Source organism: Hylobates moloch, unplaced genomic scaffold (assembly GCF_009828535.3).
Source record: "Hylobates moloch isolate HMO894 unplaced genomic scaffold, HMol_V3 SCAFFOLD_17, whole genome shotgun sequence".
In the NCBI taxonomy this organism is placed as follows: domain Eukaryota; kingdom Metazoa; phylum Chordata; class Mammalia; order Primates; family Hylobatidae; genus Hylobates; species Hylobates moloch.
This window is the reverse complement of record NW_026652292.1, coordinates 23,010-43,091: the sequence shown is the minus strand read 5'-3', so window position 1 is coordinate 43,091 and position 20,082 is coordinate 23,010. Positions and strand designations below refer to the sequence as shown.

Genomic DNA, 20,082 nt, shown 5'->3' with positions numbered 1-20,082 from the left:
GGGCAGGCCCCATGCTCCACTCAGTGGGTCCCACCTGCACCCCCTCCTCAGAACAGCTCCCACTGGGGCCACCCAGGGCCTGGGCCAGGCCAGAGCTGCCCCAGGGAAGCTGCCTGCAGACCGAGAGTCGGGTGGGTTGAGGTGCTGAGTAAGCCAAGTGAGCCATGAACCAGGTTTATTCATAGCAGCCTTCGATTGCTCCTGAGTCCTGTGTCCCTCAAGGGCGGAGTGTGTGCTGTCTCCTGGCCTGATGTGTCTGCAGCACCCCGATTCTGGGGAGCATCTTTGGGAGTGCCACCAGATGACTGCTCATGATGAGGGAGCTGCAGTGTGTGCAGGACTCTGAAGGAGTGTGAGCCTGGCCAGGCACAGTGTATGGACAGAGGAACCCCTGCCAGCTGTGTCCAGGCCTCGGGGCCAGGAGAGGGAGCAGACACAGGGCAGGGAACCTGCAACCACAGGTCCACCAGCTCAGCCCAATTTCTTGTCTTTGTAGAACTCAGGATTCTTGTTTCTGCCAAATGTACAAACATGTGCTGACTTCAACTGAGGGCCTTCCAGTTGACAAGATCATGAGCCTCACTGAGGCACAGACAATGCAGGTGTGTGCACGTGTGTTGCAGAGTGGCCGGTGTGTGCACACGTGTTGCAGATTGTGTGGGTGGGTGCACATGTGCTGCAGATTGTGTGGGTGTGTGCACGTGTGTTGCAGATTGTGTGGGTGTGTGCAGGTGTGTTGCAGATTGTGTGGATGTGTGCATGTGTGTTGCAGAGCAACTGGTGTGTGCACATGCGCTGCAGAGCAGCTGGTACAGTTCGGGTGCCCGCCAGCCCCTTGGCACTTCGCTGAGCTTTGCCTGGAACTCTGTGCAATCACTTAGCCAATGGGGTGGTGGCGGTAGAACAGGAATGGAAGACGGTGTCCGAAAATCCATCTTAAAGCTTCACTCTTCAATGAAGGATTTATTTTCCCAATTAACTTTAAAATTTTATTGAAACGAGGGTAACATTTTAAAGTTAAGATGCTTGTTTCTCACCCTATCTGCATTCCCTGGCTCGCAGCTCCACCCCCACAGGGGACACAGCCCAGTCCAGCCCAGCTTCTGTGTCACCCGTGGGTTAGTGTGTCCCTCTGGCACCAACACATGGTGATAACCACAGTGTTGTAGCCCATGGTGTGGCACCTGGAGTGGGGACATGGGAGGTACTTTTAATTCACTGCTGTGGCCTTTGCCTCCGGCCGGAATTTCTTTTTTTTTTTTTTTTTTGAGATAGAGTCTTGCTCTGTTGCCCAGGCTGGAGTGCAGTGGTGTGATCTAGCCTCACTGCAACCTCTGCCTCCCGGGTTCAAGTGATTCTCCTCTCTCAGCCTTCCGAGTAGCTGGGACTACAGGTGTGTACCACCACTAACTGCACCTGGCTAACTTTGCTATTTTCAGTAGAGATGGGGTTTCACCACGTTGGCCAGGCTGGTCTCAAACTCCTGACCTCCTAATCTCCCCGCAAAAAGCAGGACATCCGTGGGCAGCAGACATCCGTGGCTCCTTCAAGCAGGGCCCCGGGGACAGCGGGGGCACCCACACTGCCCCTGCTCTGCCCCAGTTCCCATCAATGGCCACTTTCTCAGCACAGCAGGGTGGTGAGTGAGAAGGCCGGGTGTGAAACCCACACCCCCAAGAGGCTTGCTCTGGGCTGCCACCTGGTCACAGCCGCTCAGGCCCATCAGGACCCAGTGATGGCTCCTGGCGTCCAGCCCAGGTACCCGTGCCCATCTCTGGTTTCCTGTCTGTGCAGAGTCAGAGACCACCATTGATTCAAAACCTGTCTAGGAAGCCTCTTCCCAAACAGGGCTTGGTGTGCAGGTCGGTCTGTCTACACCCAGCCATCTGCACCCAGTCTGTCTACACCCAGCCATCTGCACCCGGTCTGTCTACACCCAGCCATCTGCACCCGGTCTGTCTACACCCAGCCATCTGCACCCGGTCTGTATACACCAGCCCTGCTTTCCACTCAGGCTTCTGTGTATTTTGGATTCTTGACCCTCTCCGCTGGCGACGCTGAAGATGCTTTTAAGGCTAAAAGTTCCGTTGGCCCAAAGTTGGTACAACAGGGTGCTAGGAAGGAAGGATGGCAAGGGGGAAGGAAGGGAGCGTGCCTTGCCTCCCTGGGTTTCTGTTCTACATTCTTTGAAGAGTTCAGCAATCACCAAAAGCCACATCATCCCTGGTTCCTAACACACTGACTTTGTCACCTGAGTAGATTTGGAAAGATTCCCAGGTCCTGGTGAAAAGCTTCACCCAGCAAATGTCTTACTGCCCTGAAATGGTTTTCCGATTCCCATGACCAACCCGATCCACAAGGGAAGCCCATTGGAGACGCAGGCCCTGGTGGCAGGGGATGGCTGAGCGCTCCAGAGTCTGGGGTCAGGCTGGTAGTCTCTGTTTCCAGGCCTCTTCTCGCCTAATTCTCTGAGCCTATGTGGTTACTGTGCCGGAAGGGTGCTGCTCCACTCCACCACACTCTAATTCCTGTCTCCCTGAAGCCCAGGTATACACACCTGGCACACTTGGACCCAGGCTGGTGCCCCAGCCCCACCCGGATCACTGGATTGGGAGCTACTGGGCCAGGTGGTGATGCTAGCTGCTCTCTGATGAGCCCCACCGAGGTCCAGCCAGAGCTCCTGGCCACACCAGGGCAAGTGCAGAGAAAGCCTTGGCTCAGTTCCCCTCCTCACTGACATATGCCCACCAAGCCCCGGCCCAGGGTAACCCCTGTCCTCCAGGGACTCACAGTCCAGGGTGAGGCCAGACCCAGGGCAGGGTTGGGCAGGTGGGATCCCAGGATGAGCCCTCAGCAGAGCCCGGAGTCCAGGCCAGCTTCCCGGAAGAAGGGGCATCTGAGCAGGGCCTGAGGGTGAGAAGGTCTCGCTGCATGAGCAGATGGGTAAGGGAGCACCCAAGACTCTCCCAGGTGAACCTTCAGGCTTGGCAGCCCTTCCTTCCTCCTAGGAAGGCCAGGGCTGTCCAGGCTTGTTGGAGGCCTCAGTGGCAACGTCGTGCAACTTACAGTGGCAGGACAGGGTGGAGCCAGGTCCTGGGTGCCCAGGATGGGGCCCAGAGCAGAGGAGAGCAGTGTACCCCAGAGGGGCCAAGCATGTGGTCTCTGGGGGCCAGGGTCCCTGACAGCAAACATCAAATAGGCCCTGTCCAGTGAGCGCCAGGGGCTGTGCCTGATGCGTACATGTGGCCGCCTCAGCAGGGCTGGCACCCTCCTCCAGCAGGCAGAGATGGGTGGCTTTACAGTTGGCTGAGCATTAATAATGAGCCATTATGCCTAACCCTAAAGCCCGAGGGAGGTGTGTCTACATCCGCACGTCCCAGCGGGCGGCCCCTGAAGCTGCACATTCCAGCCTCTTCCCATGTCTGCACTTAGCATGCCTTGGCGGGAAGAGAATCGGATAAGAACTGCATCCCGCATATGAGTCTCCACACGTGGGCACATATACAGCAGCTCCACACCTGCGTGTGTGCACACACATGTACATACACAATAACTGTGCCCTGCACCTCATCTCTCACCACACACACATGCACACACACACAGAAGCTGCACGTGGCACCTCGGTATCCCTGTGGGCATACACGTGCACGCACACACACAGAAACTGCACATGGCACCTTGGTATCCCTGTGGGCACAAACGTGCACACACACAGACACACAGGAGCTGCATGCGGCACCTCGGTCTCCCTGTGGGCACAAACGTGCACACACACAGACACACAGGAGCAGCACGTGGCACCTCGGTCTCCCTATGGGCACACACGTGCACACACACACAGGAGCTGCACATGGCACCTCGGTATCCCTGTGGGCACACACATGCGCACACACACACAGGAGCTGCACGTGGCACCTCGGTATCCCTGAGCACAAACGTGCACACAGACACACAGGAGCTGCACGCGGCACCTCGGTATCCCTGTGGGCACAAACGTGCACACACACACACACACACAGGAGCTGCACGCGGCACCTCAATATCCCTGTGGACACAAACGTGCACACACACACACAGGAGCTGCACGCGGCACCTCAATATCCCTGTGGACACAAATGTGCACACACACACACAGGAGCTGCACGTGGCACCTCAATATCCCTGTGGGCATACACATGCACACACACACACGGGAGCTGCATGCAACACCTAAATATCCCTGTGGACACAAACGTGCACACACACACACGGGAGCTGCACGCGGCACCTCAATATCCCTGTGGACACAAACGTGCACACACACACACGGGAGCTGCACGTGGCACCTCGGTATCCCTGAGCACAAACGTGCACACACACACACGGGAGCTGCACGCGGCACCTCAGTCTCCCTGTGGGCACACACGTGCACACAGAACTCAGAAACTGCAGCTACACTCCTCCCGTCCCTGCCTATGCAGCCACCCTGGGCTCCGGCTCTTACGTCCACACCTACATCTGCTCTCAGCCCTCACCCTGCTGCAGGAGGAGCCATTCGTGAATTCAGCGATGCATGGAGCTTGCAGAGTGGGGTCCTGAGAAAAACCTCCAACTTAGATTTGTTTCAGGTTTTGAAGCGTGAGCACGCTGTGGACAATTACAAAGTGCAGTTCTACATGTTCATGAAATCGGCCACCAAGTACTGCTGGCAGATTTTTCTGCCAAACTAAGAACAAAATACCTTGAAATAAATAAATATGCAAGTATTTTAAGATAACTCTGTATTTAGGCCTAAGGTAATCTCTATCATGAAATCTAAATGGCAAAATTTTAATCCGAGGACTGGAATCTTCTTCTGCAAAACAAAGGGCTGGATGGGGGAGCTGTCAGGCCCCCAGAGACGGACCCCAACCTGCCCAGACGCCTTTCCTGGAGCAGCAGTACTCGTGCTTTCCTCAAGGAACAGACAATAACTAGGAGGAGAACCACAATAGGCTACGCGCAGTTCTTTCACACTCAAAACCAGGGTCCTCAGAATGTTTACAGTGGTGAAGGCCCTCAACAAAAGGTGCGCAAGGCTGATGTTAACCACGATCAGTCCTGAGCTGGGTTCTTTATGCTAAAATATGACTTTCGCTGGAAGTAAGGGTTTGTTCATTCCAAACCATGACGAGGCAGAAAAGATTACACCAATCTAAAAGAAAATTTCCTATAGTCTTAATTATACCCAATCTAACTTTTCTACCAATTGCGTCCAATTAGGGAAATTGCTGGCTTCCATCAATACCTGGTCCCGCAACAGAGCAGGAGAGAGAGGCGGCGGGTGTGTGCTCGGCCCACGGGCCCCCCCAGCTTCTACAGCTGCCGTATGTTACAGTTCTGTAGGAGAGCAGTTGATAACAACCATTCTTTCCTGCTTACGTCGTCTTCAAAACCATTAGGTAGAAAAAAAACTGTCCTCAAAATGTGTCGGCTTAGTTAGATGTACAGCTTCTCAGGTCTCAAAGGGAAAAACGTATTCTTATTCCTCCAAGGGTCTGCTGGCTTTGCTGCTAGCAGCACGGCTGAATGAAACCAGAACAAACCAACTTCAAACGAAAAGCGAATTCCCTTTTGTCTGAGGCCAGCTGCTTTGCCAGGTCTGTCTCGGATCCTGTTTTAAACAGCACACCTGGCCTCCCCAAAACACTGCCATGCATGTTTCCAAAGAGAAATAACTAATTCTGGATGATACCATTGACAATATGATTGAAACTAAATTTTTCTGAATTGTAGATCTGACAGCAGATTCCACCTAAATCATCAACATGATTTCTTTCGAACACCTTCAGATTCCATTTAACAATATACATAGGAGTAGGTATAAAAGTGGTAAGTGGAGCTGTGCTGTGTATTTGCATGACTGGATTTGAAATTTCACCTAACATCCTTCCAAAGCAGCCTCTGAGCGGGGTCCACAGCCATGACGGGAATCAGCCTCATGGAGAAGTCTTCGACAGGAGCATGAGAACCCAGAACAGTCCTGACCCACTGTGGAGTGTTTCTCCACCTTCAGGACAGGAACACGAGAACCAGAACAGCCCTCACCCTCTGTGCAGTGTTTCTGCACCTTTAGGACGGGAACACGAGAACCAGAACAGCCCTCACCCTCTGTGCAGTGTTTCTGCACCTTTAGGACGGGAACACGAGAACCCAGAACAGCCCTCACCCATGTGGAGTGTTTCCCCCCTTCTGTGCAGCGTTTCTCCACCTTCAGGATGGGAACACGAGAACCAGAACAGCCCTCACCCACTGTGCAGTGTTTCTCCACCTTCAGGACGGAAACACGAGAACCAGAACAGCCCTCACCCATTGTGCAGTGTTTCTCCACCTTCAGGACGGGAACACGAGAACCAGAACAGCCCTCACCCTCTGTGCAGTGTTTCTGCACCTTCAGGAACAGCCCTCACCCATGTGGAGTGTTTCCCCCCTTCAGGACGGGAACATGAGAACCCAGAACAGCCCTCGCCCACTGTGCAGTGTTTCTCCACCTTCAGGATGGGAACACGAGAATCCAGAACAGCCCTCACCCATTGTGCAGTGTTTCTGCACCTTCAGGATGGGAACACGAGAATCCAGAACAGCCCTCACCCATTGTGCAGTGTTTCTGCACCTTCAGGATGGGAACACCAGAACCCAGAACAGCCCTCACCCACTGTGCAGTGTTTCTGCACCTTCAGGACGGGAACACGAGAACCCAGAACAGCCCTGACCCACCGTGGAGTGTTTCTCCACCTTCAGGACACGAACACGAGAACCAGAACAGCCCTCGCCCACTGTGCAGTGTTTCTGCACCTTCAGGACGGGAACACGAGAACCCAGAACAGCCCTCACCCACTCTGCAGTGTTTCTCCACCATGGAAGGAGCTGGCACCTTGTTCTGATTTGATTTTAAGTCTTATAGCAGGAAGGTTGTAATTAATGGTGTTAGTGAAAAACCACAGATATGATTTAAATTACGCATGACTCTTGTGCTTTTCCTAAAGCATCTTTCACCGTTTAATCTGAGTTGAGCAGCAATGGTGGTTGAAATACAGCTCAAAGGATGTCAAACAACTTACGAGAGACTCTGCCTGGGGCCAAGCAGGGCCGCCATGGGGCCTTGTTCACCAGGAAAATGGATTATTATCATAATTACCTTGCATACTGTACAGTGATTAATACAGCCCTCTTCCTCTTTCAAAATTGTGTAAAAAAATCAGCTTTATTATCTATTGAAATGAAGAAAATTATTTTAATACCGCTTTAAATCGGGTTACTGGTTGTCAACTTAATATTGGAACATTTATACCCCTTTATAATAATTTTCTTCCTTGAAGCATCTCTATTTTACAAATGTTTATTATATGCTGGATATGGTAGACACTGCAGGTTGAGAGCTGGATTTTGTTGTCTTCTTTTAAGAGTGTTGAGTTTTTTCTGGCAATTAAGTTACTGGCACATGCACATCTGTGAGTGAATCAGTGCTGGGACTGGGCTGAGGTTGTCCAGGAATCAGTGCTGGGACTGGGCTGAGGTTGTCCAGGAATCAGTGCTGGGATTGGGCTGAGGTTGTTCAGGAATCGGTGCTGGGACTAGGCTGTGGTTCGGTGAAATAAGCCAGGCACAGAAACGCAAACTTAGCAAGTTCTCACTCATACGTGCGAGCTAAAAAAAATGGATCTCATGGAGGTAGAGAGTAGACTAGTGGTTACCAGAGGCTGGGAAAGGAAAGGACATGAAAGTAGTTAAGAGGTACAAAAATACAGTCAGATAGAAGGAATAAGTTCTAGTAGTCTACAACACAGTAGGCAAATTACAGCTAATAACTTGTTGTATAGATTATTGTATATAGCTGGAAGAGAATCATTATTTTCCCAACACAAAAGAAAAATGTTTGAGGTGATGAATATCCCAACTACGCTGATTTGATCATAGCACTTTGTATACATGTTTCAAAATATCACATGTACCCAAAAATATGTACAACTACAACATATCAATTTTTAAGAAGGAATAGTAAAGGATCTGGCAGGAATTCTGCAATGGAAACGGCAGTATATGCAGAGTTAAGGGTGGGACAACGTACACAGCTGTGTAAAGACAAATGCAGGGAAAACTGGGGAAACCGCTGCGTGCGGTACGTTCTCTGATCATTGCTGGGCTGAATCCCTTCTTCTCCCAGAGTGGGGGTTGCTATACTCCCCCCTCAACTGCTCAGTGTTTGAATCCAAGCAGAAAAAAAAAAATGAGCCCTAAGAAATGTGTCAGCCCATGAACGAAGATGAGAAAGAAAAAATGAGAATAAAGCACCCGGGAAAACCCACTCACACGGCACTGAACTTCACGGGACGCGCCTGGTGGGAGCGACGGGACCTGGGTGGGAACACCGGACTTTACACACGGCAGGTGGTGTCTGTCCCCACCCCATGCACTGGCTGCAAGTTCACAAGGTTGAAGACAGACAACGCTGCAGCCATCCCAGGGCAAGACTCCTGTCCTGGGCCAGGGAATGATCGGGCCCAGGGAGGGAACAGGGCAGTAACTCTGCAATGGAGGGGTGCAAACTTCCTGATGCTTCACCTGGAGCCTCAGCCAGATGTGCTAGCAAGAAGCCTCTACCAGATTTGCTCACCATAACCACCCGCTCCAAGACCCGAGGGTTAGACACAGCCAGCATCAGCCTCAGCAGAAAAAAGCCACGTGTCACACAGATGTCAGCCCAGGCAGGGCCCCAAATCTGTGAGCATCCTAGGAGTTCCAAGGGGGCCCAAGCCATTAGTGGAGTGTTAGTGCTAGTGTTAGTGTTGCTGCTGTATTAGTCTGTTCTCACACTGCTATAAAGAGATACTCGAGACTAGGTAATTTATAAAGAAAAGATGTTTAATTGGCTCAGCGTTCTGCAGGCCGTACAGGAAGCATGGCAGCCTCTGATTCTGGGGAGGCCTCAGGCAGCTTTGACTCATGGAGGAAGGCAAAGGGGAGCCTGTGTCTTACAGGCAGGAGCAGGGGCAAGAGAGACGGGGCAGGTGCCACACACTTTTAACCCATTTGCCCCAAGAATACTCACCCACAGCACTGGTGGTTGCAGTGTTTACCCTGAGATAACTTTGCCACCAAAATATCTTGCTTTTATTATTATTTTTACATTGCTCTAGTAGGTCAACTTTGGAAACAAAAGACATCATTCTATTTATAGCATTCTGGTTTTAGTAGTGGTATTTCCATTTACAAAATATAGTCAAATCCTAAAAAAATAGCTTAATTATACTCATAACAATAACAAAATGACAGAAACTGATGTGAGTTCTAGTATATGTCAGGCACTACTTGAAGGTTTTATATGGATTAACCTCACAACAGTCAGTGTTTCCCCTACAGACTTTTTCCCGGGTTTTATATGGATTTACCTCACAACAGTCTCTCCCTACAGACTTTTTCCCGGGTTTTATACGGATTAACCTCACAACAGTCTCTTCCTACAGACTTCTTTCCAGGGTTTTATATGGATTAACCTCACAACAGTCTCTCCCCTAGACTTTTTCCAGGATTTTATATGGATTAATCACACAACAGTCTCTCCCCCCCCGACTTTTTTCCAGGGTTTTACACGGATTAACCTCACAACAGTCTTTCCCCTACAGACTTGTTTCCAGTTACCTATACTTTGAAGTCTTATGCATTAGTTTTACTAACTTTTGCAGACTCTCTAGTAATTTTATATTTTGGCCTTTGGCACGAACTTGTTTCTCAAAGAGGTCATTTCTTATTTCAAAATTTACATTCTTAAGATGTATTTTCATACAACATAATGAGATTTAAGAGCAGAGTCAAAAAATTAGTTCTAAATCTTCCACAAAACACTAGTAAACCAAATTTAACAGCATGTTAAAAGGATTATTCACTGTGACCAAGTGGTAATTATTCCTGGAATGCAAGCATTCTTCAACGTAAGAAAACCAATCAATGTAATACACCACATTAACAGAACAAAAGAAAAAGCTCACACCATCATCTCAAGTGACACAGAACAGGCATCTGACAAACTCCAACACCCTTTCATGATAACAGACCCAGAAAACCAAGAATAGAAAGAAACTTCCTCCATATGATGAAACGTATTTATGAAAAACCCACAGCTAATACCATACTCAATGGTGAAAAACTCAAAGTTTTCCCCAAGATCAAGAACAAAATAGGGATGCCTGCTTTCTACACCTCTATTCAACATTGTTCTGAAAGTTTTAGTCTGAGTAATCAAACAAGAAAAAGAAATAAAAGGCATCCAAATTGGAAAGGAAGAAGTAAAACCATTTCTACGTTCAGATGACATAACCCTCAATATAAAACATCCACAAAAAGCTAGATGGCTAATAAATAAATTCTGCCAAGTTGCAGGGTATAAGAACAACACACAAAAATTAGTTATGTTTCTATACACCAGCAATGAATACTTTGAAAAGGAAATTAAGAAAATGATTCCATTCACAATAGCATCTAAAAGAATTAAATACCTAGGAATAAATTTAAATGTAAAGGTAAAAGACTTGCTTGCTGAAAACTATAAAACATTGCTGAAAAAATTTAAAAAAACACAAGTAAATGGAAGACATCGTGTGTTCATGAATTGGGAGGCTTAACATGTAAGATGTCCACACTACCTAAAGTGATCTACAAATTCAGTGTAATCCCTATCAAAACTGCAATGGTCTTTCTTGCAGAAATGAAAAAGATGATCCTCAAATTCATACAGAATTGCAAGGGCCCCAAAATTGCAATATTTTATATATATATATATATATAAATTTTTTTTTTTTTTTTTAAGACAGACTCTCACACTGTCACCTGGGCTAGAGTGCAATGGTGCAATCTCGGCTCACTGCAACGTCTGCCTCCCAGATTCATGCAATTCTCCTGCCTCAGCCTCCCGAGCAGCTGGGATTACAGGTGCACAGCACCACATCCAGCTAATTTTTTGTATTTTTAGTAGAGACGGGTTTCACTATGTTGGCCCGGCTGGTCTCAAACTCCTGACCTCATGATCTGCCCGCCTCAGCCTCCTAAAGTGCTGGGATTACAAGCGTGAGACACCACATCCAGCCCCAAAAAAAATTTTTTTGGAAAAAAAAAAAAGGAAGAATCAAGTTGGAATACTCTGATTTCAAAACTTATTACAAAGCTACAGTAATCGGCCAGGCGGGGTGGCTCATGCCTGTAATCCCAGCACTTTGGGAGGCCGAGGTGGGTGAATCATGAGGGTCAGGAGATTGAGACCATCCTGGCTAACACGGTGAAACCCCTTCTCTACTGAAACTACACACACAGACACACACACACACACACACACACATAATTAGCCGGGCATGGTGGCACGTGCCTGTAGTCCCAGCTACTTGGGAGGCTGAGGCAGGAGAATTGCTTGAACCTGGGAGGCAGAAGTTGCAGTGAGTCGAGATCGTGCCACTGCACTCCAGCCTGGCAACAGAGTGAGACTCTGTCTCAAAAAAAAAAAAGAAAAAAAAAGCTACCGTAAACAATGTGGTACTGACAAAAGAAGAATTGACATTGAGGGTACAGAACTGAGGTCTGGAAACAAACCCTGCTTGAAAATGCGGAAAAAATAATTCATTCAATAAATGGTGCTGCACAACTGAATAGCCACATACAGAAGAATGAAGTTAGACCCCTACCCCACACCACATACAAAAGTTAACTAAAAATGGATCAGCAACCTAAACACAAGACCTAAAACCATAAAATTCTTAGAAGAAAACACTGGGGTAAACCTTCATGCCTTTGAATGTGGCAATGGATTCTTAAATGTCACTGAAAGCATGAGCAACAAAAGAAAATATAGATAAACTGAATAATAATAGATAATGGGTCAAAAGATATATAGATACAATGAAAATTAAAACTACATTGAGATAATGGTTCAGACCTACCAGGATGGCTATAATAATAATGCAAAAAATATATAAAAGAATAAGTGTTGGTGAGGATGTGGGAAAATTGCAGCTGTGCAGTTGCTGGTGGGAATGGAAATGGTGCAGCTGCTGTGGAGCGAGTCTGGTGGTTTGTCAAAAAGTTACACAGAACTATGACAGAATCTTGAAATTCCACTCTGAGGTATATCTGCAAGAGAAATGCAAATATATATACACACACAAAACTTGTAAACACATGTTCACAGCAGCACTATCCACAAAAGCCAAAAGAAAAAGTCCAAATGTCCATCAACAGATGAATGGACAAGCTATGGTCTGTCCACACAGTGGAGAGTTATACAGCCATGAAAAGATATGAAATACTGACACATGCTGCAACAGATGAGGTTCACAAACATAATGCTAAGTGAAAGAAATCAGACACACAAGCCTACATACTGTGCGATTCCGTTGATATGAAATGTCTGGAATAGATAAATCCATAGAGACAGAAAGCAGATGAGTTGCCTGGGGGTGGGGAGGACGGAATGTGGACAAACAGCTTGATAGGTAAGGGGTTTTTAATTTGGAATGAGGAAAATGATCTGGAGCCTGAATGACAGGTAAGAGATTTGACTTTGGAATGAGGAAAATGATCTGGAGCTAGAATGACAGGTAAGGGGCTTTTACTTTGGAATGAGGAAAATGATCTGGAGCCTGAATGACAGGTAAGGGGCTTTTACTTTGGAATGAGGAAAATGATCTGGAGCCTGAATGACAGGTAAGGGGCTTTTACTTTGGAATGAGGAAAATGATCTGGAGCCTGAATGACAGGTAAGGGGCTTTTACTTTGGAATGAGGAAAATGGTCTGGAGCCTGAATGACAGGTAAGGGGCTTTTACTTTGGAATGAGGAAAATGGTCTGGAGCCTGAATGACAGGTAAGGGGTTTTGACTTTGGAATGAGGAAAATGGTCTGGAGCTAGAAAGAGGCGGTGGTTGCCTAACATTGTGAATGTACAGACCGCCACTGAACTGTTTAGTTTAAAATGGTTGATTTTACGTTATGTAAATTTCACTTTGCTAAATTCTTTTCAGAAAGTTAGTCCTAGTACCTTGTGGAAATTGTGCTAATTTTTTTTCTCATTTGTTGGAACTGTTGCTCTCCTTGCATTTATTACTCCCGCCCTAGCTGTAATCTTTCCCAAACAACCCCCTTCGCTATGCTTTTCTTTTTAAATGCTGTATTTTGGGGAGAGAGTATCTTTGTCTTGCAGGCATGCGAGGTCACTGTGATTCTCTGGTTGCTGCCATGTAATGCTCTCGCCTCCAGACACATGAATATTCACTCCTGTGCCCAATGTGGTCCTACAGGCTGACGAAATGCTTGTTCCAATGAGGTCTTCTTTAATCTTTCTCAACAATCCATAAAGAAAACTCAGGAACCCTTGAACTCAGTGGGGTTCACTGCCTAATAATTTGGGCACTTCTACAAAACACTTCTTTAAAATATTACATGATTGCTTTGCTAAAATACTACATATTATAGTTGTAATTCCTATTTGTTGGTGATATCTTTGAGTATAAACAACTGGAAAATAATTTCATTGAAAATTTTTCCCTAAGAAATTTGACAAAAAATTGGAACTCATTCTTTTTTCATTACTTCTAGAAAAACCTCCATCTCTCTCATGTCGGAATCATAGAATGACAGCTAACGTATATTGAGCAGTTCCTGTGCTCCACACACTGCAAAGCTATTATCACTCAAGACTAAAGGTGATTAAGGTGAGGACCAGGGCCTTCCCCTCCCTCTCACTGGGGAAACCAAAAGTTGACCTGGGCCAGTGTGTGCACAGCCTGAATCCCAAACCACTGTAACACCACCACCCACACCACATGTCCTTTGTCTCATTCTATTATACCAAGAGTTAGGGATCAAGAGCTTTCAGAAACTCATTCCAATGCCCCCATGTCCCAGGGAATGCAGGGAAGTATGTCACTACCTGAAGGCAAGTGAGAACTTCAGGCAAAAGTTTCCACCAAACTATACCTCCTGTACTAGACCTTGAGTGGGGTCATCACCACCAGCAGACACTGAAGAGGTGGGTGGTCTCCTCCACTGGACACTAGAGAGGTGGGTCATCCCCCTCCAGTAGACACCAGAGGGGTGGGTGGTCCCCTCCACTAGACACTAGAAGGGTGGGTGGTCCCCTCCACTAGACACTAGAAGGGTGGGTGGTTCCCTCCACTGGACACTAGAGGTGGGTCATTCCCTCCACTAGACCCTAGAGGTGGGTCATTTTTATTCTTGACAGTCTCAGAAATGATGTTCAGGTGGGAAGCCTGGAAGGAGTCCCACAGGGCAGGCTCCGCCCCTCTGCGCAGCCACCAAAGGCAAATTTGTCTTAGAATAAGGCTGGGAAGGGAGGGAATCTGGGCTTTACCAGAGAGGATGGACAGATTGCTGAGCACTACAGAAGCCGGGGAATGAAGCAACTGGCAGTGCTGCCCGGGGAAACAGGATCTGGCAAGAGACAGGGCATGGTGAAGTCGGCTCCGACCATCACATGCAGACCCTCCCCCAGGGCCGGAGGGGCTTTGGGCTGACGATGAAGGCAGAGTGACCCGGAAAGCCCTCTCTAGGTGAGGCGTACCAGGGTTGAGGGGCACACGGTGGATGTGGGCAGGCTCAGCTTCTCCAGGGGAGGCGCATTCTTGTTACCTGGCTGACTGCAGCCACTCCAGTGCAGAACCCACGTCCAGGCTGTGTCAGCCTCAGAAACATAAGCAGTTTTAACATGTAAAAGAAATTCAGATTCACCACAAAGTATCTCTTTTGCACAATGTGATTTTCTGTCAGAGGAAATTTTGCAAGATCAATCTAAAAGAATTCAAAAGCTTTGTCTTTGAGAACCTGGGCCCAGGTGTGAACGGCGGCCCAGAAAAGCGTCCCAGATATCACGACGTAGGCAGCTTTCAATTTAGGAACATTCTGTTAAAGGACGGTAACATAAGTGAAGAGTGCAAATGTGTTTCCTTGTTAAAAGCTTGTGTACATCTCTTTCCAAGTTTGACTCTACCATACTCGGAGAGGTAGGTGGGGCACAGATGATTCCTGCAAACAACGAACAGACTGAAGCTCAGAGAGGCTGAGCTACTGGCCCGAAGGATAACAGCTCATGGAGGGTGGATGTGCTGGTTTCCAAGATCCCAGGTCTGTTCTTTGGACACAAGGTTGGGGTCTGGAGCCTGTTACCCACTTCAGAGGCACCTCCCACAGAGCCCCCCATAAGGTAAAGGGAAATGTTGGGTGCTTTCTGCTTACCAGAGTCCAGATTCCCAGGCCCAGGACCAACACCTTCAGGATGGAACCTGCCAGACCAACACCTTCAGGATGGAACCTGCCATCCACTCATCCCAGCCTATCCCTCTTCACTCTCCCCCTGCTCAGAAGCATGTTGGGGTCTCCGGTCAGACAAAGTCTGAGGCTCCGTCTTCAACAGCATGGTGGAAGAAGGGAGCCCCTCACCACACACGTGGCACCTGAGGTCTTGGCTGGACCCAACAGCACTGGCCTGTCCATAGGGAGCACCTGCCCTTCCAGGCGTCGGGGGACCCAGGTGGGGAACAGAACCGCTGCCCCAGGGGACAGAAGCACTGATGCTGTGTCAGCCAGGAGAGGCACCAAAATTTCAGGGCCCTTGAAGGGAGAAGGAGAACCAGGGCCTTGAGTTTGGCTCAAACCTAGTTTTGCTGCTTCTTGGCAGTGAGACGCTGGGCAGATGTTGAAGCCTCAATTTCCACTATCTATAGAATGAGTAGCCCCACCTTGGAGGTCTGAGGTGAGGGTTAGGAGGCCCTAGATGGCCTGACTTTCGTTCAAATGCAAAGAGAGAACAAACTCATTCTGTTTGGAAGGAGGGAGGCAGTGGTGTCTGAGCTGGACTGAAATGATTTCCCACAAAAATCTCTGAGATCTGGGGATCTGGGGCCTCCTGTGTTTGGTTGGATGATACAACCTGTGAACACAGGTCTCAGAGAGCCTTCGGGCAAATTACTTCCTCAGCCCAGCATTTTTGGGATACTTTACAAGTAATGAAGCATTCCCGTGAGACCACTGGCCAGCTTGAGAGCTAGCCAGTGCCACAGATCCCATAAAGGCGGTTTTAGACTAGACCCACCCACCAGAAAGGCCAGCAGCGCCCCTCTACCAGGACAAAAGATGAGAGGCCTCCGGCTAACACAGGGGACCTGACACCCTGGCCTACCGGCTGCCTGCGGGGTCGAGCCTGTGTGCTCCCAGCCCAGGCCACACCTGCATTTGCACAGCGGATGCTGCACGGTGAAATAAAAACCTGGTATCTCCTCAGAAGCAGAAGTGAGTATGAACCCACTTCTCGGTGGGGGTCACCAAGCACTGCTGCCCAGTGGGTTGTGATCCCACAGCGAATGGAAATGCTGAATATCTCACAGAATCTCGGAAACGGCGGCCTCCTCAAGATCTCTGAAGTTCCTCCTGACCCAGAGAGCCTGGAATTTTGTGAATTCGAGGCAGGCTCAGGGAAATTGAAAGCTAAAACTCACCTTTGTCCACGTTACATGAAGATTTACAGTAAATCTCTTCGGGAAGCTGAGAAACCTACCTTCCCAGGAATCTTGATTCAGGACCCACCCGGCTGCCTAAGGCTCAGCCAAAAGTATCAATTATACACCGTTTCAGTGACATTTAACTTAATTTTTTAATTATATGTTTTAATTCTTAATTAGACATCTAGACGTACCAACTAAACTTTTTAGGCAAAAGTGCTGCTGGGTAACAGGAGTAGAGTGTAATTACCTCACCTCAACCACTCTAGTTTCACACGAAACAGGCAAAGGCAAACCCAATATACTTTTTGCAGCTCACATGAAAAACCTAAAAACAGCTTTATCACTCTTTCTCCAAAGCTGAAATAACTGTCTTGTTTTACTAGCAAATGTTTCTTACCTAAATCAACTGGCATTCCAACACAAAAGTCAATCTTGGTATTTCTAAGTAAAAATTCTCTTTGTTCCAGGCCACTACAGATCACTGTTCTGTCTCACCGGTTTGAGTTGAAGAGTAACTTAGCAACTCTCAGTTTTGGCGATGAGATTTCACAGACTCCCCTCCCCTGGCTCCCCTTCAGGCACCGAGAGGGCAAATCTGTCCAGAAAGCGTTATTTCTTCTCCCGAGCATTCATGAGGTTACAAGGAAAAGGGTGCCTGAAGAAGCTCCCTCCCGTTCCTGCAGCAGCCGCCCGCAGGTCCCAAGACCTGCGCCAGGACCCCCAGCGCGCCCGGGTACCCGCGCCCCGCCCGCCCGCCTTGATGCTCGCGCCCTCACCCCGCCGCTACCCCGGCCCCCACTCGCGACCCTACTCCGGCGACCCACCTGCCCTCGTCCCCGCGGCTCCTCTTACCTCGGCGCCCGGGCTGCCCCCGCCGTCTGCTGTGCTGAGACCCATGCTGGCCCTGGGTCTCCCGAACTCCGCCGCTTTCCCCGAACTCCGGCGGGTCCCGCTGTGCGCTGGGCCGAGGCCGCCTCAGTTGCGCGCGTTCCCGGGGCCCCGCCCGATCCGGGCGAGAGAGGGGCGGGGCCGGGGTCCGGCCTGGGCGGGGCGTCTCCCCTCGACCCGACCGTGCAGCTTCCGCCTGGCCCCGGACGCGCCCACCTGGGCGGCTCCTCCCCGACCGCGGGCGGCGGTGGCTTCTGCTTTTGTTCTCTCGGAGCCCGGAGCTCGGGGACCTGCCATTTTGTGGATGCCGCGCTGCACCCGGACGGGCCCCCGGTTTCCATAAGGTATAGAGGCACAAATCTGAATGCTGCAGGGCAGAGGATCTGACCCGAGTTCTGCCAGTGTACCCGGACGGGGACCCTGATTTCCCCTGGTCTAGGCGGACCAGCTTCAGATTTCTGCGGGTGTGGACGGCCCGGGCCCTCTCCTCCGTCCAGGGGCCGCTGAGGGAACTGCGTGCCACCCCGCGCCTGGCCTGGAGAACGAAGGGCTTCAGCGAGGGCCCCGAATTCCGTCACACCTCCCCGCGACTCAGGGTGCCTCAGGGTGTCTGGTGCTCTGGAACACGCTTTCCCCAAAGGTGCAATTTTAATGCCTTGATCTACAAAGAGCCTCCCGAAACAAAGTCCCTCTCCCGCCCGTTAGTCCAGGGTGCTCTGAGCACCGGCTTCCTGCTGGGAATTCAGCTAGGGAGGGTCTCATAAGGTCCACCCCGTCCAGGAGGGCCTCACAGGGACCCCACCTCCATCTAGAAACCTCCCCTCAACTTCTTGTCTCTCACCCCTACCCTGGCACCATCCCAAAAACTGCGGCACAGACGTGCTCATTTACAGACAATGCTCCGTTTTGTCACATGTTACAGAGTGGATGAAGGTCAGGGACACAGCCGGGAGCCTCCCTCCTATGCAGCAGGCAGCCTCCCTGGGATTCCCATCGAGGCCACCCTCCCTTGAGTCTCTGTCTACTCCCTGGAATCCCTGGCTGCGCCCCCCCTTGATTCTCCATCTACACCTGTGTTCTCACTGTTCCCTGTCCTGCTCACTTGCTCTGCTTCCTAGAACCTCCAGCCCCATCCCTGAGCCCAGGCAGGGAGCTGACCTATTCCTTCCCTCTGTTCTGGGCATCTGGGTGTCCCTCTGTGCTGGCCCCTCCCTGAGGCCCCCAACACTCCTGCCTCACCCTCCTCCCAGCCCGTCCCCGTGACAGTACTGCCCACGGTGCTGTCCAGGATGGGAGCCACCTAAGCCTGTGTGGCCCCACAGCTCCTGCCAGAGCAGGACCCAAGAATGCTGGCATGCCTCCAGAATAAACAGCTTCATCCCTGTTCAGCACCTCCAGGACGGTCAGCAGTGACCCAGGCGCCTGGTCAGGGTGCAGCCCGGAATCTCACTCTTACTGGAGACTTTGGGGCCAGTGGTAGGAGCTCACCCCTGCCACACCTCCACTATGCAGAAAGTGGGACCGTGTGGGGCTTTCTCAGCCCAGGAGTCCTTTGTGAGCTTCTCCAGCCCATTTCTACGGATCTGGTTCCTTCTTTGCCATGGATCCATGGAATTAGGGATGTTTTCTAGGAAGTTTTTCCAAAACTTGTACTACTAACATAGCTTCATTTATTCACAAAGTACTTACTGATCAACTACTGGTCAGTCACAGCACAGCCCCCATCTTTGGGAAGCTGACATTCCAGTGGAGGAAAAGAAACCAGTGGACAGAAAACACAAATCCGGTCAAGGAAGGCCTCCGATGGGGCAGGCTGAGCAGACACTGAGAGGAAGCTACCTGGGACTTCTAGGCAAAGCAGCCAGCCACCTGTGCAAAGGCCCTATGGGGTGGGGGGGAGGCAGATCTGCTGAGCTCACAAACACAGCGAATGTGGGGACACTCAGAGGGGATGGAGTTAGAAAGGAAGCGACACGTTCTGACTTACATTTCAGAGAGCTCAGCAGGCTGAGGCAGGAGATCAGGAAGTGGATGCCTGATCTTGGTGAAAGTGATGAGGTTGGGTTCCGGGGGAGTGACAGAGGTCATGGGAAATGGTCAAAGCAGGACATGTAAAGGCAGAGGGGGCAGGACTGCTGGAAAGCTGGCTGCGGAAAGAGAACCCAAAGAGCACAGAGGCAGACACTGAATTAGTGACCTCCCCCCCTCCGTCTGCAGAAGTTGGAGGCCATAACGCCACACGCTGGGATCCCTTGCAGCTGGTGTGCAGATGTGCCCGGTTTTGCCAGGAGATGCACCACGTGAGATGTGGAAGGAACACAGGAATCAGGCTGGACACAGCAGATGGGTGTTGAGGTGTTTGGTTCTTCTGAGTCCTGTCCCTGGCATTGTTGGTGCTGAGCAGCAGGGGACGGGAAGGGGGGGTTTCCCTAACACAGTCCTACAGCATGGCTGGGCGTTTCTCCAGGGTTGTGGTTGTTTCTCGCTGTTCTGGTTTCCTGACTCTCCCATGGATGCTATGCTCTACCCAATGGCTTCACACATATCCTTCACTGCTTAAGTTAGCTATAGCGGATTCTGCTGTCTGCAGGCAAGAGTCAGCACCAACACAGCAATTCAAGGATTTGGGGCCTGACCAGCAGGTGGAAGGTGTTTCCATTGACTGAGATGGAGAGACT

General features: G+C 49.9%; 1 protein-coding gene across 1 annotated transcript in view; it reads right to left on the bottom strand.

Moving 5' to 3' along the window:
- The window catches only part of PLEKHG4B (pleckstrin homology and RhoGEF domain containing G4B), an 82,836-nt gene extending 65,352 nt beyond the window's left edge, over positions 1-17,484 (bottom strand). Inside the window, exon 1 of the mRNA XM_032135234.2 lies at positions 17,369-17,484. Coding sequence (XP_031991125.1) covers positions 17,369-17,413 — 45 coding nt within the window. The 5' untranslated portion in view covers positions 17,414-17,484. The remainder of the gene's footprint in view (positions 1-17,368) is intronic.
- Positions 17,485-20,082: the final 2,598 nt, after the last annotated feature.